At 38.7% G+C, this 23,649-nt stretch overlaps 1 protein-coding gene across 3 annotated transcripts in view; it reads right to left on the minus strand.

Annotated features, from left to right (window-relative positions):
• LOC120540316 (serine/threonine-protein kinase WNK2-like) overlaps nt 1–23,649 on the minus strand; it is a 205,600-nt gene that overhangs the window by 54,918 nt on the left and 127,033 nt on the right. For all 3 annotated transcript variants that reach the window (XM_039770970.1, XM_039770969.1, XM_039770968.1), the window contains exons 16-19: nt 14,937–15,107; nt 14,558–14,609; nt 12,257–12,361; nt 4,996–6,047 (exon numbers count right to left, since the gene is read on the minus strand). In XM_039770970.1, the coding sequence (XP_039626904.1) occupies nt 4,996–6,047; nt 12,257–12,361; nt 14,558–14,609; nt 14,937–15,107 (1,380 nt within the window). The remainder of the gene's footprint in view (nt 1–4,995; nt 6,048–12,256; nt 12,362–14,557; nt 14,610–14,936; nt 15,108–23,649) is intronic.

A 23,649-nucleotide genomic window follows, 5' to 3' on the forward strand; every position in this document is an offset into this window, starting at 1 on the left:
GGCAAATTCCTTTAACGGCATCCGCAAAGGAGAAAACGGCCTTTAGCACCCCTAGCGGGCACTGGCAGTACAAGGTCCTCCCATTTGGGCTGCACGGGCCCGCGACCTTCCAACGCCTGGTAGATAGAGTGCTGACGCCCACCAGTCCTATAGCGCCGCTTACCTGGATGACGTTGTCATCTATTCCGCACCTGGGAGGAGCATCTACTGCAGGTCGCAGCTGTCCTCCGAACACTGGCTAAAGCCGCCTCCGCATAAACCCCGGAAGTGTTTTTGGATTAAAGGAGGCCAAATATTTAGGCTACCTCGTGGGACAAGGACAGGTGCGGCCACAGAGCTCCAAAGTGAAAGACATCTTAGAATGGCCCCGTCCGAGTACCAAGAAACAGGTGCAGGCTTTCTTGGGGCTTGCGGGTTACTACCGCCGGTTTGTTCCCGTTTCTCAAAGAGCAGCACCCTTGACTGACCTGACAAAAAGGGCGCCCCTATACGTGGTGTGGACCGACAAAGCAGAACACGCGCTCAGTGACCTAAAGAAGGCCCTAACGCCGGCACCTGTGTTACGGACGCCCGATTTTGGGCTCCCGCTTATTCTCCAGACCGACGCCGGACACAGGCCTGGGTGCCGTGCTGAGCCAAAGCGCCGATGGTGTCGAGCACCCTGTGATGTACCTTAGCCGAAACTGATGGACCGGGAGACCCGCACGCTGCAGTGGAGAGGGAGGCCTTGGCCATTAAGTGGGCAGTGACCCACCTCCGTACTACCTGCTGGGTCGCGAAGTTCGCTCTGGTGACTGATCACGCTGCACTTCAGTGGATGTCCCTGCACAAAGAGTCGAATCCGCGGGTCACCAGGTGGTTCCTGGACTTACAGCCGTATAAGTTCACTGTCACTTATCGGCGGGCACCCTTCAGGCCAATGCCGATGCCCTCTCTCGATTCACGACCTCTCGGTTAGGTCCGCCCACCTGACGGTCCTGGGCTAAGGGGGATCGTGTCACGCGACGCCAGTAGGAGGGCGCGGATTGATTCGACAGCACCTGGGAAACCACTCGCCGCCAGGGAATGGTGGGGTATTAACTTTCTCCCTCTGCTTCCTCATAGGAAAAAGACCGCCCTGCACCATAGGCATGGATGACCGCAGTGCGATACTTCCGCCCTTCCTCCGCCATCTTGCCCTGACGCCATCCTTCCCATCCTCCCTTGCGGTCCTTCCGACATTCCTCCACTTCCGCTCCTCCCCAATAAAATGGCCGCACGCCAGGAGTCGTGTCGCGATTATGAACTCTTTAGTTTATGATTTTGACCTGTTTATTTTTTCTGTACAATATACGGGGCCGGAAAACCCCAACCCTTGCTACTGTCTCTCTCGGTCTTTACAATATATATATGTATATATATATATGTATATATATATATATATATATATATATATATATATGGATATCACTGTGCGTGTCTCCTATATGATATATTTAACTGACATTTTTTATCGTAAGAACCAACGATTTATACAGGAAAATGACTATTAACAAGGTTGCCCAAACTTTTGCATCCCACTGTATGTGTGTGTGTATATATTTATTACTTTTGAGAATGCAACATATAGTTTTGTCCAGGAGAAAAGCAACGTTGCCTCAAATCAATGGCAACCTTCTGTAGGGTGTGTCCCTGAGACTTACTGTCATCACGAAGCAAAGCCTTACTGGAAATTTGAGGCATTTCAATTGAAATGGGAGATCAGAGGGTATAACGGTGATGCCAGGAATACATTCAGAGTGTGGCGCTCTGCTGTTTTTGTGTAGTTGCCTTCACACAGCTTCTCCACTGCTTTATAAACGAACACCATATAAGGCCATTGTTTCTCCTTGCTTCACGGTTCTGTACTGTTTTATTGTTCATTTATTACGATTCTTATAGTTATTGTGTAGCTATTTGAGACTTACTTTACTGTTCAGGTACCCATTTCCTTTATTTAATCCGCGGCTTGTAACGTTATTTTATGTTCGTTTATTACGATTATAGATATTTATTGATTCCCTTCTTTAGCAGACTGCCTGCTCATATAAGACGCTCCACTGGTTTTTTGTGAAACAGCCTTTAAACAGCTTCTACGCTGTTTTATAAACGAACGACATATAAAGCCATCACCTTGTCAATTGTGTAATGCGTTTTTTGAACAGGTTTGATGCGTGGAAGTGATCACTCGTACTGCGTTCAGTCAGTTCACGTGAGCTGCTGTCTTGTGTGATGTTGCTATGTCCACGGCTTTATTAAATGTTAGCTAAGACCCGGCACTTAAAAGTTTCTGGCTGCACTCCGGTTGTAATATGATGAAGCTGCGCGAGCTCACTCTTGAGAATGCAATGTATAGTTTTCCAGGAGAAAAGCAATCTTGCCTGAAATCAATGGCATCGTTTTGTAGGGTCTGTCCCTGAGGCTTATTACTTGTCATTGCGCAGCAGAGCTTTACTGGAAATTGGAGGCATCTGAATTGAAATGGGAGATCAGAGGGTATAAAGGGGATGCGAGGAATACATTGAGTGTGAAGAAACTCTAGAGACAGCGTGTGTATTAACTTGTGGATTTTTCTGTGAGTATTTGGTGGCAGCGTAACGAAGTTGCTTCCGCAAGACCGCATTAGCTGTGGAGCTCAACTCGGAGCATATTCTTTTCCTACCTTGTCAATTGTGTAATGCGTTTTTTGAACAGGTTTGATGCATGGAAGTGATCACTGCATGCAGCGTTCAGTCAGTTCACGTGAGCTGCTCTCGTGTGATGTTGCGATGTCCACGGCTTTATTTAATGTTAGCTAAGACCTGGCACTTAAAAGTTTCTCACTACAGCAATTTTAACTCTGTTACAAAGTGATCCCAAGTCTCGTTTATACCTCGTGTCTTCTCATTAACTTGTATCTCGTGAATAAAGTATTCACCGTTTTTCTTCTGCACTCTTTGGGAGCTCTTCCTTTTTTCTACGTACTGCGGTCACAGTCAGTTCACGTGATTACGTGGGAGGCGTGATGATATCACACGCAGCACCGCTCCCCACGGCCATCAAGCTAACATCCATTACAGTATATGGAGAAAAATAGGTTCCAGTTATGACCATTACGCGTAGAATTTCGAAATGAAACCTGCCCAACTTTTGTAAGTAAGCTGTAAGGAATGAGCCTGCCAAATTTCAGCCTTCTACCTACACAGGAAGTTGGAGAATTAGTGATGAGTGAGTCAGTCAGTCAGTGAGTGAATGAGTCAGTGAGAACTTTGCCTTTTATTAGTACAGATATACAGTAATCCCTCCTCCATCGCGGGGGTTGCGTTCCAGAACCCCCCGCAATAGATGAAAATCCACGAAGTAGAAACCATATGTTTGTATAGTTATTTGTATATATTTTAAGCCCTTATAAACTCTCCCACACTGTTAGCATTATTAGAGCCCTCTAGACATTAAGTAACACCCTTTAGTCAAAAGTTTAAACTGTGCTTCATGACAAGACAGAGATGACAGTTCTTTCTCGCAATTAAAAGAATGCAAACATATCTTATCTTCAGGAGCAGAGAATTTCAGAGAGAGAGAGAGCGCTCGCAAAGAAAAGCAAACAATCAAAAAATCAATACGTGTGCTTTTAAGTTTGGCGAAGCACCGCAATAAAGCGGCATTTTTTAGAGGAGCATCAGTATCTTCTAAGCAAACAGCCTCTATGCAAACAGCCCCTCTGCTCACATCTCCTCCATCAGGCGCTCAGAACGTCAGAGAGAGAGAGAGAGAGAGAGAGAGCGCGAGATTAAAGCAAACAATCAAAAAATCAATAAGTGTGCTTTTGGAAGCACCGCGATAAAGCGGCATTTCTTAGAGGGGCGTCCGTATCCACTCGGCAAACAACAACTGTGCAAACAGCACCTCTGCTCACACCCCCTCCGTCAGGCGCAGAGAATGTCAGAGAGGGTGAGATAGAGGCAGAGACAAGCAAACAATCGAGCACCGCGCAGGAAGCATATCTTATAGCACTGAGGAGTTTTAGTTAATATGTAATACATGCTCTGATTAGGTAGCTTCTAAGCCATCCGCCAATAGTGTCCCTTGTATGAAATCAACTGGACAAACAAACTGAGGAAGCATGTACCATAAATTAAAAGACCCATTGTCCGCAGAAATCCGCGAACCAGCGAAAAATCCGTGATATATATTTAGATATGCTTACATTTAAAAATCGATAGAGTGAAGCCGCGAAAGTCGAAGCGTGATATAGCGAGGGATTACTGTATTTTTGTTTTGTTATTTGTCAATAATAATGATATTACAAGTGAGAGAGATGGTTCACCAAAGCTGAAGAAAGAAGTGGTTACACACTTGGTGTGCTATACACCTTGAATCCTGTTACCACGGAAGGAGGGAGAAATACGCGAATAATTAGATTCCCTCAGAGCATAAGCCACAACCAATGGCACTAGCTCAGCTCAGAACAGAGTGTATGGACATTGTATACAGTGCACACCAAAGGAGACCATGCCAACATCACCCCCCAATTTATTATACCCTACACTGCTTGCAGGTAGTATCCTCAAGCTGAACATACAAGTGATGAATAACACACAAAGTAATGCTTGACTGAACAATGTAAACAAGTGAAATATGTTCATGTATAACAATAATCCATCCATTCATTCATTATTTTTTTAACCCTGCTTTATCCTGAGTGGCATTGTAGAGAAGCTGGCACATATCCAAGCAAGCTTCCTATAAAACTGTGTTTTCGCATTGATCATCAAGAGAAGCTAAAGTCATTCCCTAGGAAAAGCCAGAATTTATCTATTGCAGGAATGTTCAACTCATGACCAATTATATGTAAGCATACTGAAGAGTAAGGAACTCCAATGAACTATATTACCCCTCTTAAAAAAGAAAAAAAAAAACATTTTTATTCATATATCTTCACATGAAGAACTGAAAAAGCTTTTGGTTTAAGATATGGTTTATGAAAGGCTTACCTACCATTGGACTCTGTAAAGGGGAGCATGGCAGTGTGTATTTGCAGTCTGAAATCTTGACAGGTCCTGTGGAAAGGCAAGGAGTCTGAGGTATTTTTGAAGTGATTTCTGGTGACTGATTCAAACCAGATATACAATTGACTGAAGCTTCAAGGAACACATCAGGAATAGATGCATTTTCAGTTAGTAGCTCTTTGTAGAGGTAGCTATCTTGTCCAGAGTTTCCCATATTGTCATTACCATTTGGGAAATCTCCTTGAACTGGAGGAATAGAGGAAACCTCTGAAGCACAACTGATCGTTTCCGTCATACTTGACGCACTAGACAAGGGCATGTACTCTTGATATAGCAAAGTACGCAGTTTTTCATCCAAAGTCTTGATTGTGTTATCTGCAAATTCCAGTCTTGGAGGACCCTCTCCATCAGACTCCACCAAGGTGGCCTGCTGAATGGTGGTCTGGAATGACAAAGATGGGTGTGGAACTTGAACAGGGCTCTGGGGCTGCGAAGAGGAGAGGGCTCCTGCAGTGTTAACTGTCGAATGCATCTGTACTGCGCATGGCTGCTGCAGGACCACAGGCTGCTGATCAGACTCTACCCGACATGCAGAAGACTGTTGCTCAGCTTGATGAGCACTTATATCAAGAACAGGGGAAGAGTTTACTGCTTGAACAGTGGTAATGTCCCGGTCTATTGGTGGTACAATATGACAGCATGTGGTATCAGTTACTTCTGTAGCACAGTCAATCTCTGTAATTTTCTGAACAGCGTGCTGTGGTGCAAGGGGTACATTAGAAGGCTCTTCAACCAAAATAGATTTTGTAATATCACCTTGCAAACAAAAATCATTCTTCTCCACTTTTCTGGATATTTCACACGGAGGCTGATCATCAACTACTGAAACAGAATTAGATGGGACAGACTGATGTGCTAATGGGGCCAATGAAACCACTGAAGAGGAGGCAATATCAGCAGAAGGCAAAGTATTGTTGTGTAGATCCGAATTTTCCAAATGAGTCTGAAGCCCTCCAGCAAGGGAGGCTGACATCCTGGACTCTGAAAATTTAAGAGAAGTTTTAGACATCTGAACTGACAATAGGCTATACATCCACCACACTTTGTACAAAACATGCAAATTTGCATCTCCTGGGAAACTGACAGTCCTCTTCATAATATTTCACAACACAAATATTTATAATTCATAGCTGCTTTTTAGTGCTTTCTAATTAATAACGATAAAACCAAATCTACAGCCACCACAACAAATTGGAAATTAATATGCTTTACAAAAGCCATTTTGAACAGATCGTAATGCCATTTCTCTGCAGACAAATTCAATCTCTTGCTGCTGGAAGAAGAATATATATTTAAGAATAAAGTTCACAGATAAGAACATATATCAACTTTTACTTCTCTGTTTGTGGCTTGTATGTAGAAGACAGTCAATTTTACAGTAATAACCTAAACATGCCCATTGTAGCAAGTAAATTACAGGTTATTCATAATGTAAGGATAATAAAAGATGAATACTGACATGTACAATATATTGTACAGCCAATAAACATACAACACAAAATATAAATCTAAGATAGCTCAGCTTTCTTTGTCCATTTTAACTATGAAGGAGGTACAAACTTATTAAATTACCCCTATGCACCTTCTATACACTTGCTTAAAAGATCAACCAAGGAAACATTGTCAGGAGTGGCTTTTAAATAATTATGTAAGATTTCTGATCTTTCAGTCTGTTGAGTGGACAAACTTTACTCTGTTTTATATGATCCTCAATGGCCACATGCTTTGATATATAGCATTTGTTTACTTGACAATTTTGTCTACGCTTGCTCTCTTCTTCTCTAAGGTGTGTGTGTGTGTGTGTGTGTGTGTGTGTGTGTGTGTGTGTGTGTGTGTGTGTGAGTGAGGGTGTTACACAATGTTTGCAGCTGCTGCATAACTTTATGCTAGCAGCTCTTGTGAATTAAAAAATTACCTTGTGAATTTGATTATCCTGTTAAATTCAGGAGAATAAACTTCTAAAAGCTAAAATATTTGCTCATCACCGGTTAAAATCAATTCAAGAAAAACAAACCAGAAATATATAGGCAAACATGCTTGCTGGCTTTACCATAACTACTTGGTTATAAGCAATATTACTCTTGGAAAACAACATGGTGATGTACTTATTCGGTTCCTTTAAACTCTAAGAGGTTCAGGGCCCAGAGAAAGATTTTCACTGGCAGAATGTTGAGGGAGAAGTATGACATGAGCTTTGTGTATTTTTGCTTAGAAGCTTTTGTCTTCTTTTGCTTTTCTCACCTATTCAAGAGTAGTTCCACACCACAGTTACAATCTTTGAGGTTTCTCGGAGTGATCCTCCTTTGCTAGCATGAAATACATCTACAGAGAGTGGTGATAATTCAACTCTTTACCTCAGACAGATGAACTCTTTGTTTTTCCATACAGACTCCATTTGTGAATCTTACTGTCTTTTATCAAGGCTCAGCTAAATATAGCTCATGAGCCCAACTCTGTTAAGAGCGGTCTCCTACTACAAACTTCCAGCAGTAGGGTACCCTTTCAAAAACAAGGTTAATTCCTGGTATTTGTTGCAGCCCACACCCTAGGCAATAGGATCATAAACTCAAAGCTTTGCTGATCGCAGAGGGAGAGACAGTGCATTAAGCTAGTGCTGACAATAGGTTATAAAGTTAGTGTCTCACAAATGAAGCAACTGAATGTTCAAAATACTGCAATGTACTTATCTTAAAGTATTTAGTTGTCCTTATTTTTATTTATATTTGTTCTTATTCATAGCAATGTAAATATTCTATAAAATGAGTCTGGATGTTTACCAAGAAACTAAAAAGTTAATAAAGAGCAAGTATTAATATTAAAAGTATCAATAAACACAGCTGGAGGAAGGTCGACACAATGCACAAGGTGCCAGTTGATTACTGCAGGCAGATGCATGCTGTCAAAGAAGATGTGATTACACTAAACAGGGTCAATTTTTTCCTTCATGGATGCAGCAAAAATATAACAAAGGTAGCCTGAAAATGTTTAAGCAAGTCTCAATGCTTTAGGTATTATGGATCAACCCAGCAACCATATAAGACAGAGAGACCAACTGTGTGGCACTGCAGGTCAGTTGAGGTAGCTAAATGTGCATTACTGACACTGAAAAGGCTCTTTTAAGTGGGGATTTAAAGCACTGTAATACTAAAAGAAAAATGAGAATTGTGTCAGTTATTTTCTATTTGCATTAATGAGAAAGTCTTCGCATGAAACAATAGTCATGGATCTTAAGAGTGAATCAGAACAGAATCAGATGCCTAACGATACTTATTACACCAGAGAAGTGTTTAGAATCTGCTCTCTGCACACTTTTGTATCTAAATAATAAAATTAAAAAAATTAAACACCCAGAACAATAGGGTACGAAAACAAGATGCCAAAATGAGTGTAAGGTAAAAAATATATATTACAAAAAATGGGAAACCACCATTTTGTAATCAAATACAGCTTTTGCCTTAAAGTAGGACCTTTTTACAAAAAAGTTAGAATTACATATACTGTAAATAGTGACATTCGGCCTGACAGCACTACTTTTGAAACTAAGGGTAAACACAGTGGCCTTTGAATTGTAACTTGATCTCTCATACTATATTTTTAGGTGGTGAAAAAGGATATTGACCATATATGAAAAACTGAGTGCAAGTATATTTTCATTTTGCATACAACAATGAAGTAAGAATATAAACGGATCTCAAAGTGTGGTAGCAGCCCTGTGTAAGACATGAAAGCAGCCAATACCAACAGCAGTACAGATAATGTGGACTAGGTCTTATAAAGTGAATCAATTAGTGGATGTGGCATACCAAAAAAAAAAACATTACTATAATTCTTCAGGAATCTGTTATATGTTTGGCATTAAGCTTAAACATCAAGGCTGCTTATAGCAGTATGGTGTATCAACACCTTTTTACCTTCAATACAGTCAGGCAGCTTCCATTCTAACTATAGGCTTTTAGCTGCAGTGCAGTGTACTGTCCTCATAAAAAGTGAGCGATCAACAAAGCCCAAATCATACATAGCAGGAGTGCTGAGGTTGTGTGGGAGTCATCTCCATTTAATCTTTCTCTGGACAATGGAGATACATTTTCATGGCAGATATAACTGTAGTTTGGCTAAGTTACATACAAATGCAATTCAGAAATCAAGAGTATGTCAATTTAAGGCATAAATCAACAAGAAGCTGATGAAAGGCACACTGTCCAGTCCCTCATCTAAATTATTATTAACAGTGAATTTCACTTTAAAAAGATTTTGCATAGTACAAGTTTATTATTGTTTACTGTGTTTATAATAGTGTATGTTTTATTAGACAGCAGACAATACAAATGCACAATAAATAGTATGATCACCACAATCAGCTACATTTCAGTTAGTGCTTAACATTTTAGGCACATATCCTGTCCACTATACAATTTATTACTCTAGTACAAAACTATCTTTTCTCTTTCTGAAAGCTTTTACTCCCCATCACATTATTCTAACCACATTCTGAAGTGGTTGAAAACAGCGTGGATTTTGTTTTTTTGGTTTTTTTTTATTCTTTAGAACACAATCCATTCCAAGCATGGTCATGCCCACTTTCATTGAGTCTACACTGTTATTTTCCCATGTTGAAGGCACCATTACTATTATTGTTGCTCACCTGTCCTTCCCTAAAGAGCAACAGTCAAATTTCAAATCCTGGCAACATCAGGGCACCTCTCCAACCTCTACCAATGTATGTCAACGCAACATACTTATCCACTACAGAGAAATCTCTCTGATGCTGTATTACAAGTGCCAATAAATACTTTTAGGCTCAGCAATCTATAGTTAGGACATTATTAATGACTGCTGAAAAGAATGTTTCAAACTAGCAGATTTCTTATACTTTATCAGTGTTTGCAAACACAACTTTACAATAATATTTTACTTCTGGGATTTAAATATATTCAGTCACTAGGTACAAATTTGCTTAATAATGTTCCTATTATGAAATGTTTTGAAACTGAAGATACAAATAGCATTACTAATGAATGATTTGCTGTAACATGAAAAGGTTAAAAAGGCATGTTAAGGTTTTTTTTTTCTAGCTACAACTAACTTCACGTAGGTTCTTCCATTTCATCTACCTGCTATAACATAGCTCTGTATCATCTAACTGTTGTCACAAAAATGAAGGATGTTAAAACCCCACTAGGTTTATTAGTCTGAGTGGGCTGCATTGTATTGGGGGAATGGGATACGTTTCTAGTGGACACTGCAAAGAAAAGCATCATGATTACTACATAGCTTGTGTATTTATTTTTTTAAACAGCTGAAATTAAACATATTTATTAACATCTAATGAGTATATTAAATCATAAATGACAAGTCTATGGTGTTGAAAATAAAAAGAACAAACTAAAAATGTGTTTAATTGTAAACACCTAGCAGGCTTTACACAACTTACATTTTGCCTTATAATATCCCTAAAATTATCTGTACCATGCATTTAAATGTCACCAGATTTCTGCATACTGGCATCATATAATTGTGAAATAATCATTGGCCATGTCGATAGAAGACAGATTGAGGATTTGAGGCTAAACATCATCCAGGATTGACACATTATTCCATTTACATATGAAGTGGTGATTTAGAGGCAAGTTAATACTTTCATGGTCCTTGCTTATACCGTGAAACTTGTATCACTTAACAGACTGTTTTCATTAGTTGTGAAATATTTTACTTCTTTGCACTCTTATGAAGATATATGGACTAGTGTTTTAAAATGGTTTAAACTTATGCACAAAAATAAAATGCCCCATGATGTTGTGCATTGGAACGTGGCCTGCAATGAACCAGCCCATCATCTCAACTTGATTCTGGCTGTGTGCCGAAGAAATCCAGGATGGGCTTGTACACCTTCCACAAACTTTGACAAAGATGGACAGATCTAGGTCCGTTCCATTCACTTTGGAGTGATAGTAATAAAACTTTGCAGATGTCAAGTGTTTATCATTACTATTTACTAAACATTCAGTAACTAAACAGTAGAGTAGTATTAACTGTAGAAAGAATTTGCACAAGCTGTTATCTTGTTATTTCTGTGAATTCATTCAAGGTAGGACCTTCATTATATTGCACTGTTATTTATCAATGCTTGTACGCTCTGTAGAGTACCCATGGTAAAAGAGGCGCTTCGTAAATAGTGACTAGACCAACTTTAATTATGACCAGATTAGCATTTCGTTAAGAAAGCCAGACAGACAAGACATTTTTATACTGAAGAGTATGCATTGTTTGTGAATTAACTACCTATGGTGTCTTATAGGTGAAACTGTGCTTTAGAAACTTAAATTGAACTGGATCAAGATTTAGAAAACGCCGACCACTGCAAATGCCATTGTGCAAATATTTGTCACTCTCCTGTTTCTTTTACAATTAGTGCTGCCAGAATGCTGCTTGGCACACCATATTGGATTGTCTTATAAGGCTCAGCTCCATCTTATATTGGTGTTCTCACCTGCCTTTACTCATCTTCCAGGTTTCCTGGGTCCTATGACAAATTACTATCTGTTCTGAGAACTTGTATAAAGCTTAGAGGTGACCACACCTTTGGGGAATCAGTTGCCCCTAGGGCTCTGGGGTAATCTTTCAGTCATAAAGCAGATCTGCTCCTTGGTTTAACATTAAAAAAACACACAAGATGAAAATCAGCAGTATAAATTTAATGCAAAGCCTAAAGTTTTATCCCATAGCTACAATTTTGCTGTAATTCTTCTGAAATGAGACCAAAGCTGTAAAGGCAACACAACTGTGGACTTTACTTCTGCAAGTTACCTGGGTACACTCCTTTATTAAATACAGTCTACTTCAACACCTTTCTGAGCAAATACCATAACAAACCTTTATATGTATATACTGTACATCATAAGTAGAATTATTTTAATTTACATTACAGACATATAAAAAGTGAGACGTATGTAGCTATCAAGCAGTGACACAAAATTTTCATGACACTGTGATTTAGTCTGATCCACTGGAGCACTTTCAACTTAAAATTTGAGGACTGTTAAACCTAAAAGCATTTTCTTTTTTTTTCTTTTTTTTTTTTAAAAAAAGAATGTCATGATTCCTTTCTTGTAAACCAAGTCACACAACTATGAATACATCTTTTTATTTTAACCTAGTACAACAGTATAAAAGTAACCTGGGCTGGAATCTACCTTGCACAGCAGATGACTGGGGAGTGGTTGAGACTTCTTCAATGCTAGCAGATCTACTTTCCACCACTGGGCAAATAATGAACCATCTTTTTCCTGTATGGAGCACTGTTATAAAGTAAATAAAAGTGTAAATCAAAATGCTTGAAATTTCATAAATACAGTTTGTCAATCATTCACAGTTTTACTTTTATTTTTGCCCTAACATAAATCCTTAGAGATCCTTCAACTAGCATCTACTGACAGTAGAGGATACTGCTCATTTCTTTATTTTATTGTTTTTAATTGACCATAAATATTTCCCTTTTTCTGCTCCACAGTGCTATGCTGCTGTCCCTTCTACATTTGACAAAGCATGAGTGTGTTGTTGAGGATTGTGTGTGTGTGAGTATATAATATATCTTATTTATTTTCTATCTTTTATAAAGAATTTATGGTTAAAAAAAGTGAGGTAATAAGACTCTCTTTAATTCAATGCGTTAATGAGACTCCGAGGGGATATCCACAAATCTTCCATCCCATACACCAATCCCATGGTTGCACTGCATTTATTTTATGCTTATAATGGAATTTAATTTTTGATTTGTTAAAATTCTTATTTCAGCATATATTTGCAAATAAATGATGTCTTCAAATTCCAATTTTACTTGTATCATGTTCAGAGTACAGCACAACTTAATAAAAATGACTGCCTACACAGTGAATGGTGGAAAGAAAATAAAACTAATTGTCTGAAAACTATAATGGCTATAGAGCTAATTACAGTATACATGGGTAAACAGAGGTTAGAGGAAAATGTCATACAACAAAAAAAGTCTATTAGTTCATTATCTCAGTGCAAATTAAATACACAAATTTAACGCCAAAATAATTTCAAAACTTCATTGCAAGTAATCAGTAACTAACAAACTGAAACATTCACAGCTTCCTGTGGATTTCACATAAGAAAAGAAAAAAAAAAAAACAACATGTTTGTCACAACATACTCAAACTTCTGTTTCAGCTTGGCTCACCCCAGGCGGATTATGGAACCAGGGAAGCTAGTTCACAGAACTGATTGGTCTGAGCAATTCTTTAAAAAGTAGTGTAAAAATTAAGAAACTACACAGCACAATAGTGGGTAAAATGTTTTGAAGGAATGATGACCGAAAAAAAACAAAAACCTTTTCAATATTATGCAACAATCAAAAAATACTGTGCTCCTTAATATGCTATGACAGATTACCAAAGATGATCAAAATTTTAGAATTAAAATACTATATGTCTAAGATACAGTTTAATAAGAGCTTTGTTTTGTTGGAGACCACAGATTAAATACAATTTTGATTAAAATATACCCTTTGAAATTCCTGAACAATAATTGCCGTCATATTATAAATGTAGTATCGAGATCCTCAGCAGACAAAACACACAATTGTTATTTATTCACATACTGTACCAAATGCAGCAGAAACGCCCTTTGTAAAAAGGAGAATGCTGAGGACTGAAATAACTGATCACACTACCTTTTGCCACAATACATGCAACTAGGTATTTCCTGTATTTACTGAAATTGTATAAGGGAAAAATTGTAGCTGTGTTTTTTGAAAAACTGTTGCAAACACATTTGAGAATTTTCAAACATACTTTGGGTTCCATCAAAATATCTTAATTGGGTTTATGCCTTAACCATAACTCATTGGAAAACGTTTGGATTTCTGTTATTTAACTATTCTGATGTGAAATTTGTATTTCAGATCAATATGTTGCTTTGTGCTCCAGATGCACATCACTTTTGGAATAGAGATGAATTACTAGGCTTTTCAAGGTTTCATTACCAGGGGCATGGCATGCACATGCTGATGTAGCAGTGCTCATAGCAGACTAATAAAAAAATGTTCGACAACTGTTATAAAGTTATTAACCTTGGCTTAGTAGATTACCTTTACTACAGACAAAATAGACCATGAAGCAGCCAAAAACCTTCACTTTTTAGTAAACTGTCAAAAACACAGAACAAATGCATGGAAAAATGGGTGAGCTTCAGAACGAAGAGAATATAAGCCTCTTTCACCACTGCAGACTCTGTTTACCTTGCACACAAAAACACATGCAAAGCTGCTGCTTAATTCATCTCATATTCCCCACAGACTCTTTTCTACTTATAACTACAATCCAAAGATAGGACTAAATTTACTATCAAAAATATGCAATAATGGATAAAATCAGGTAGAAGGAAAAAAATTTTCACATCACTAATAGTACCAAGGAAAACAGAAGGCTTATTTAGCAAGGATTCAACAGTTTTAAATTTAAAGGCCTCACCATTTTGTTGATAAACAGGCTGCTTGGTATGTGACTGCCAACTCACTCCAGCCTATAAAGAGGAGAAAAAAATGTATATGTCCATATATCTCTATGCATAGACATACTGTACATAAAATACAAAATATAAACCATTCAGATAAATATGCCATCTGTAAAAATTTAATGGACAGACTACAGCATGCACAAATTAATTTACAAATGGTAGCATACAGTATTTGTTCTCCAGCATACCTTAAGCCAGTTTTGTATGTTACTATTGGTGTGTATTTTCATACAAAAAAATTAAAAACCCACTTGAATAGCAGTCTAAAATGGATGGCTAGACATTAAGATCAAAATAATAACAGGTATAATAACTCTTTGAACAAGTTTTTACCTCCTCAGAGTCCATTCCAGATACTGCTCCCTGCTGGGGGCTTGTTCCTTGATCAGAACTCCTCTCTCCCTCTGTATCTTCACTCAGCATGTCCTCAGCTTTATCAATGATATCTTTCATTTGTTCAATAAAGAACTCCTTTTCAGTTTGTAAGATGAAATCATTGTCAACCTGTAAATAATCTTCCAGTTAGAGTGTCCAAAAGCCTTAAGAATACACTTATTAGTTCATAGGAAAAAACTTGACAAACTGCAAAAGTCCCTAAAATACAGGTGATTCAAAAAGTACCTCTTCACTTCTTTCACATTTTGCTATGTTGCAGCCTTGTGGTAAAATTAGGTAAATTCATCCCCAGTACCCCATACCCCCACCCCATTACGCAACAATGCCCCAGAATGACAAAGCAAAAACAGGATTTTAGAATTTTTTGCAAATTATCCACTATACTGTATGTGGAACTATCCACATTAATACTAATTCAGTGCACAATGTGCAGGCAGAACAGAAAACTGTAAGCTTTTCAACTTAACAGTAACATAAATTACTCTTATTGCTGTACAAAGTGGAGGCTTTCTAGTGTAACACCATGACAGTTATTACAGTTGCCAACTATATAAAGTATACAACTATGTGCACTGAATCAAACAAACATGCTATTAAAGGTTTATTTTTAAAACTACTAAAAGCTGCCAACATGCAACTGAATTCACCATTTACTACATTTTTATAAATGGATTCAAAGTCATAACCCGTTAATATGTAAATATATGCATAAATACCAAGGCATATTTGTATTATACATATGTACATATACATATATACTGTATATATATATTTAAAAAATACATACACACACTAGGGTGGCCACTTCCTCAGAGTAACAATTGACAAGACCTAAAATGAATACCACAGCCATATAACAAAGTGGAGATCAATTTCAAGTGAAATTTGCATATGAACTAAGGGATAATGCAAGTATTTCATTCACCATAAGAGATGCCTACTTGGTATGACCTCTTTCATTGCTGCCTTCAATACTTTCCTAATAGACAAGAACTTGTGGTATACCTCTGTATACCATTCTGAGGCTCACAAATATTTGGACTTGATACTGTCCAACACCACATCAGATCAGAACTGTATGCATGGAATTCATTTTTTCTACGCTTTATAAAGAATATGTTAGTCTTTGAATTACTTTTGAATTGTAATTTTTTTTGTTTCAGGATTTTCCAATGAGAATATGCAATTCAGCTGTAGCTAGGTTACCTAGTCTTAGCATTTAGTTGAGACACCCTAAGTCAGTGTCTGATGCTGGTAAATTGGTGCAGTACAAGATAAATGTTAAATATTATTAAATTCAGTTCTGGGGGATCTCTATGGCTGCAGGTTTATGTTATAAAAGTGATACTAGTTACCATTTCCCATTAACTGATCTCATTAATTATCTGGTCTCAGTTTTCATCTTCTGCATTCAGTAAGGCGCAGGAGTAGGAGATTTACATTTAAAGTATATTGAGAAATGCTTCTATTTTGCAATAATGCTTAAAGTATAAATTTGGTATTTTTCCAGTCAGCTAGTTTTTTCACAATTATGGTGTATGTTAATTTGCAATAGTAAATTGTGCTCTAAAGTAAAACATTTTTTATAAGTTTTAAAATAAAAAAAATCCCATGTTTTCTGTTAAAAATGGAGACTAGTGAGCACCAAATCCAAATATAAAACAAAAGCCTTAAAGCTTATCGGATGTGTGTAACTTGAGGCGGCAATAGTTCTGCTTCAGAAAACATGCCTTCTGCATTTCTGAAGAATGTTTAAGACAACAAAACAACATTGATATTTTTATCACAGATTCTTGGCAATATTTTTAATGAGGCCAGTATATGCTATGTGTTCAAAGGTGACATTTGTGGGTGGTGATTTCAAGCAAACAAGGAAGTAAAAATGGTACTTTCTAAGATGTCTGAAGTCTCTTTGCAGCTTCAACAATCTATTTTCCCAGTTTGTCTTCAATCTCTCTCTTTTTCACTTGTTTTCAATCTGTTCATCTTCTCATGGGTTTATGCTTCTTCATAGAGCTATGATCTCGGGGAGAAGGAAGGAGGGAGTGCAATCCATGGATAGCAAGAAACTGCTACTGATGCAGATGAGGTCTTATACCAGAATACAGGAGAACATGAGCGCACTATAAAAAAAAACAGTACCAAAGTCATAGTGAAAGGAACAATGTCCTAGCACTAAGGTCTTACTGGAAACACATTTTAGTATTTTGTATCAGTAAGGATGGTGCCAAAATGCACAGCTGAGTAACAACAAAGTAGAGGAGAGGCCAAAAAAAAAAAAAATCCAAAACACTACAGGGAACTCCAAGGTACTGATCAACAAAGGTTCAATTTGAAATAGTGTGTGCTAACTAGATTTGTGTTCCCTCAACTACATAGACAGCTACATAAAACCATCTATGGACATAATTTCAGGGGATAGAGACAGGCGATAATGTGAAGCGCAGAAAATGACAAAAACTTGCTGTTCTACAGCATTTGTGCAATCTCAGGATAACGATCAATACTCATATATAAAAAAAAAAAATCTTGGCCTGAATAAAAAACATGTTTTTGTAACGTTTTGATTACAGCCCTTTAGCTTCCATTTTAAAATGCAAATATATGCACGCCATTCCCATTAAAAGAAAAAACTGTTTGGGATGAAAATCTGCATTCAAAGTTTGAAAGGACTGAACTTGCAAACCACTGCTCTAAACAGGATGGACAAGGGGACTGACTAAAAAAACTAGATCATGTGACCTGAAACCATATATCTAACCAACTGAACAAACACATACACTCCCATTCAGAGTAGTAGATGTAAATATCTTGAATTTAATTGATGTAGCAGCATAGCAGGTTGTGCCACCACTGCAGCAACTTTCGAGTGACTGACTAGTGTCTGAGTAACCCGCTTTATAATGCTCTCTTATTGGATTTGTAGATCTTTATCTTCCAATTATTTCACTTCATCTGTTGTTCTTACCTAGTATAATGCTCTTTGAGTTTTGGACATCTGAGATGATGAGCTACAGCTTCTGTCTATGCTCATTTTGATTCACACATCATAGTATTAGCGGAGAGAAACACATCATACAAATCTATATGGGTGGCTACTGGACAGACACTATCATCTTTTTTTTTTGGGGGGGTTAATGGTAAACCTTCTACATTTCCCCAGGTAACACCTGACTTTTTGCTCTTACAAAATACAAATTGCTAAGGTTTACCAAAATGGTTCTATGAAAGTCAGAAAATGAGTTATTTTTTTGTGATCTCTCAATCTCTACAATATGACTGGGACTACTTGAAGTACACAACACACTGGTAACTGTACATTGTCTAAATTTAGCTCGGAAGAAGGCTTTACGAGATAAGGCCTTTATTTTTGCAGTAAAATGGTCATCCAATAATTTAGATTAGAAAGTTTTATGTTTAAAAACATTTTAATATACAGTATACAAATGTACATTTAGAACTTTCGTAACTATATTAAGAATACATATGTGCATTGCTTTGCCCATCTGAAGATCACCACCCCTTAACCACTGTGCTTGATTTTTATTAAATATTCTTGTTTTAGAGGCACTTTCCAATATTAAGATATTTTGCCTTGTTCTCTTTAGAGAGACTGCTGTTTCTCCTGGCTACCCTTCCATTTTTTGTGTTTAAATTTTTCATTAAGAAAAACCAATGGAAATAAATGGCATAAGAAATGATACAAATCAAAAATTACATAAAGAATCCTCCTGCCGCCCCCAAAACCACAAAGCCCCGTGAATAAGGAGGAGATGAGAAAACTAAGAGAGGGAGGAATAAACAAAAATCAACAGACCAGGGCCACCCTTCCACCAGCTGACCACTGAATTACCCATTAGTGCAGGACACAGAAAATTCTAAAAGTACTAAATTGAGAGGAATTCCAGAGATTAGTCGTAACAGACTAGAGACTTACTGACCAAAGTCAGCTTTGCTGCTACGGTGTCTAAAAAAGAAAGATTTACATGAGTTTACAAGATGAAAAAGCTAGTGCAGATAAATTAAACAATAGAAACGTCCAAGGTATAAGATGACAACTTGAAGACACCATCTTAAAAAATGAGTTGAAGAGAAGACTAAAAGAAACCAACTGAAGAATGGTACCAGAATATCTGGATAAACGTACAAAAGGTATTAAGAGAACATAAGTAACAAAAGGGCAAGGGTAAGACAGACAGTGCATAAAAAAACTTATCTGTTGGTAGTTAGGCTTTTTGCAAACCAGAGACATTCTCTAAAAATTCCCAGGGCAACCGAGGAGCAGAGAGAGGATTAAGGGGTCAGATACAGCAAACACAGACAGAAGAGGTTTTAGCTTTGGGCCCTTTTTTGGGGGGAGGGCCCCAGGGAAACCCCCAAGAAGCCCCAAAAATTTTTTTTTTGGTTTAAAGGGCTTGATATTGGAAATTTTTTTCCCACTTGCCTACATACTTCCCCTTTTTTTTTGGGAAAACCTTTGAAAAATTTTTTTAAAATTTTTTAAAAAACCTTAAAAAAGTAAAATTTTTAAAAATTTTGAATATTTTGGGGGTTTATACGGCCCAAATTAAAAAGCCCTAACCCCTTCTTTTAAAAAATTTTAAAGTTAGGGTTATGATTTTTGGGGAAAGGGGTTTTTTGGGCAAAAATTAAAAATTTTAGGGGAAAAAAATTTTTTTTATTTTTCCCCCCCCAAAAAAAAACACAAAAACCCTTTCTTTTTTTTCCCCTTTTTTTTCCCACTTTCCAAAATTCCTTTTTTCTTTTCCCCCCAAAAAAAATTTAATTTTCCCCCCCCCCCCCCCCCCCCCCCCCCCCCCCCCCCCCCCCCCCCCCCCCCCCCCCCCCCCCCCCCCCCCCCCCCCCCCCCCCCCCCCCCCCCCCCCCCCCCCCCCCCCCCCCCGGGGGGGGGGGGGGGGGGGGGGGGGGGGGGGGGGGGGGGGGGGGGGGGGGGGGGGGGGGGGGGGGGGGGGGGGGGGGGGGGGGGGGGGGGGGGGGGGGGGGGGGGGGGGGGGTTTGGGGTTTTTTCAAAAAAATGCTAGGAGGAGAGGGAAACCCAAAAACCCTGAAATGGGGAAAAAGAAAAAAAAAAAAGGGGGAAACAAAAAAAAAAGAAAAATTTTAATTAAAGAAAAAAAAATTAAAAATACCCCCCCTTTAACCCCAAGAAGAATTTTTTGGGGGGAAAATTTTAATTTTTAACTTTCCCCCAAAAAAAGAACCCCCCGAAAGTTTTAAATGCCCTTTTTTGGGTTTTTTCCTTTTTTCCAATTTTTATTTTTTTTAGGGCGGCAAAGCTCTTTCAACCCCAGACACAAGACCCATTAAAATACAAACTGTTCCCACAAAGTTGGGTGCATAAAATTGTCCAAAATGGCTTTGCATGCTGAAGCATTAAGAGTTGATTTCACTGGAACTAAGGAGTCAAGCCTAACCCTTGGAAAAACACACTATAATCCCCTCTCCACCAAACTTTACACTTGGCATAATGCAGTCAGGCAAGTACCATTCTCCTGGTAACCGACAAACCCAGACTCGTTTATGGGATTGCCAGACAGAGAAGTGTGATTCGTCATGCCAGAGGACATGTCTCCACTGCTCTAGAGTCCAGTGGCGGTATGCTTTACACCACTCCATCCAATGCTTTGCATTGCACTTGGTGATGCAAGGCTTGGATGCAGCTGTTCGGCCATGGAAACCCATTTCATGAAGCTCTCTCTACGCACTGTTCTTGGCTGTTCGAGCTATTGGAGGTCTGTAGCTATCGACTCTGCAGAAAGTTTGCAACTTCTACACACTGTGCGCCTCAGCATGCACTGTCCCCACTCTGTGATTTTATGTGGCCTACCACTTCATAGCCAATTTGCTGTTCCCAATTGCTTCCACTTGTTAATATACCATTAACAGTTAACCGTGGAATATTTAGTAGTGAGGAAATTTTATGAATGGACTTTTTGCACAGGTGGCATCCCATCACGGTACCACACTTGAATTCACCGAGCCCCTGAGAGCGACCCATTCTTTCACAAATATTTGTAGAAGCATTCTGCGTGTCTAGGTGCTTGATTTTATACACCTGTGGCCATGGAAGTGATTGAAACACCTGAATTCAATGATTTGCAGGGAGCTCCCAATACTTTTGGCAATATAGTGCATCTTTTATCTACCTTCCACAAAGGCTCCAGAAGTGCAATAAACACAAATCCTCTTTACTTTTTCTCCTTATCTTCTCCTCCTCTACACCTTCCAGGCAAGCAGTGTCCTCTTCTACTTAACTCCAACTCACCTGAATGAAGTCGAGTGGCTTCTTTTATCTAAGACACAGAAGTACTTCTGGTGCTAGGGCATATACTGGTGGAAGTACTTCTGGGTCACACAAAAATTCCACAAAGCAGGGATGAAAAATCCCTGTGGCACCCTGGGCAACCCCCCATGGAACCACACAAGGCTGTTCTAGGAACTACAATATCCAGAATGCCTTGCAGGTTATCTGTAGAGGTAACATCACCCAAGGAAGTTGTCTGCCATTGTGTCAGAGTAGCTCGTAGTCAGCTGGCTTCCATTATGTTGTTCTCCCGGTTGGGTTCTCTGGCATCTTTGACTAATTTCTTGTGGTGGCATAGGGCTGACCACTCATCCACTCAAGGAATGATGCTCCATCAAGGACTGGACACCTGGCCATGCGTATCATCAATCACAGCTGATAGTGTGAACTCATTTCAAGTTCTGCCACAGCAATTCTATTAGGTTCAAGCCAGAACTTTATTTCAAATGAGTACAGTAATCCCTCGCTACATCGCGCTTCGACTTTCGCGGCTTCACTCTATCGCGGATTTTATATGTAAGCATATCTAAATATATAATCACTGATTTTTCCCTGGTTCACAGATTTCTGCAGACAATGGGTCTTTTAATTTATGGTACATGCTTCCTCAGTTTGTTTGCCCAGTTGATTTCATACAAGGGATGCTATTGGCGGATGGCTTAGAAGCTACCCAGTCAGAGCATGCATTACCTATTAACTAAAACTCTTCAATTATATAAGATATGCTTCCCGGGCGGTGCTTGATTGTTTGCTTTTCTCTCTCCCTGACATTCTCTACGCCTGACAGAGGGGGTGTGAGCAGAGGGGCTGTTTGCACAGAGACTGTTTGCTCAGAAGATACGGACACTCCTCTAAAAAAAATGCCGCCTTATCGCTGGTGCTTCGGCATACTTAAAAGCCCAAAAGCACGTATTGATTTTTTGATTGTTTGCTTTCTGTCGCACGCTCGCTCTCTCTCTCTGATATTCTCTGCTCCTGACACGCATTCTTTGAAGAGAAAGATATATTTGCATTCTTTTAATTGTGAGAAAGAACTGTCATCTCTCTTGTCATGGAGAACAGTTTAAACTTTTGACTAAAGGGTGTTATTTCATGTCTAGAGGGCTCTAATAATGTTAACAGTGTGGGAGAGTTTATAGGGGCTTAAAATATATAAAAATAACCATACAAACATATGGCTTCTACTTCACGGATTTTCATCTATCGCGGGGGGTTCTGGAACGCAACCCCCGCGATCGAGGAGGGATTACTGTAATTCAGTTATAAAACTTCCTTTTGTATTTTTGGGTCATTGCCCTGTTGCATAATCCAATTATGTTTCAATATCAGGTCACAGACAGAGGACCCAACATTCCCCTTAAGAATATTTCAGTAAAGTGCAGAACTTGTGGTTCTTTTAATAACAGCAAGTCATCCAGGTCCTGAGGCAGAAATGCATCCCCACATCATCACAATATTGCCAACATGCTTCATTTTTTGTATGATGTTCTTACTGCCATATGGTGTATTAGCTTTGCACCAGACATAGGGAGAACTGTGTGATCCAAAGAATTCTACTTTTGACTCGTCTGTTCATAGAACATTATTCCAAAAAGGTTTGGAGATCATTCAGGTGCGTTTGTAAAATGTAAGACTAGTACTGATATTACTCATGGACTGCATAGGTTTTCACCTTGGTGTTCACTAATGAATCACATTTTTACTCTGTCTCTCTGTTATTGTGAAGTCATGAACACTGACCTTGGCTATGAATCGAGAGACCATGGTTGTATGCGCATGTGTAATATAAATAAGGGGGTGTGGAGTTTACAGCAGTGTGTATGGAAGGAGTGATAGAGAGACACGTGTGTGTGAGAGATAATAGCGTTTGCGGTTTGTTAAGTTTAATTAAATAAAGGTATTCTTGTTGTTCATCACCCTGTGGAATTGGTTGTGTTTAAATTTATACAGAAGATAAGAATATATAACTCTACCCAAACAAAGGCTTGATTCTCAATGTTAGAATTGGTCAGGTCAGACATAGGAAAAACAATAGATGGAATGGAGTAGGGCAAAGTTCCAACCACCAATCTTGACAAGTAAACAGGAAAATGTGCCCTCAGAGCCAAAACCAGAACTTACAATTTTGTGGTGTAGGAATCACATAAAAAAACACAAGCACTCATTATTTACACTTGGAGGCAGAAGCAGAAACCACCACCACTTAACACCTTAACAACAATACAATTCATCACAGGCATGAATAGTCTTAGCTGATTGGAACTACGTTTGGAATGTACTCTAGCATCTCTTGACAGAAGGTGGAAAGACCTGGTAGTGTGGAAA

The sequence above is a fragment of the Polypterus senegalus genome, chromosome 12 (genome assembly GCF_016835505.1).
Source record: "Polypterus senegalus isolate Bchr_013 chromosome 12, ASM1683550v1, whole genome shotgun sequence".
In the NCBI taxonomy this organism is placed as follows: domain Eukaryota; kingdom Metazoa; phylum Chordata; class Cladistia; order Polypteriformes; family Polypteridae; genus Polypterus; species Polypterus senegalus.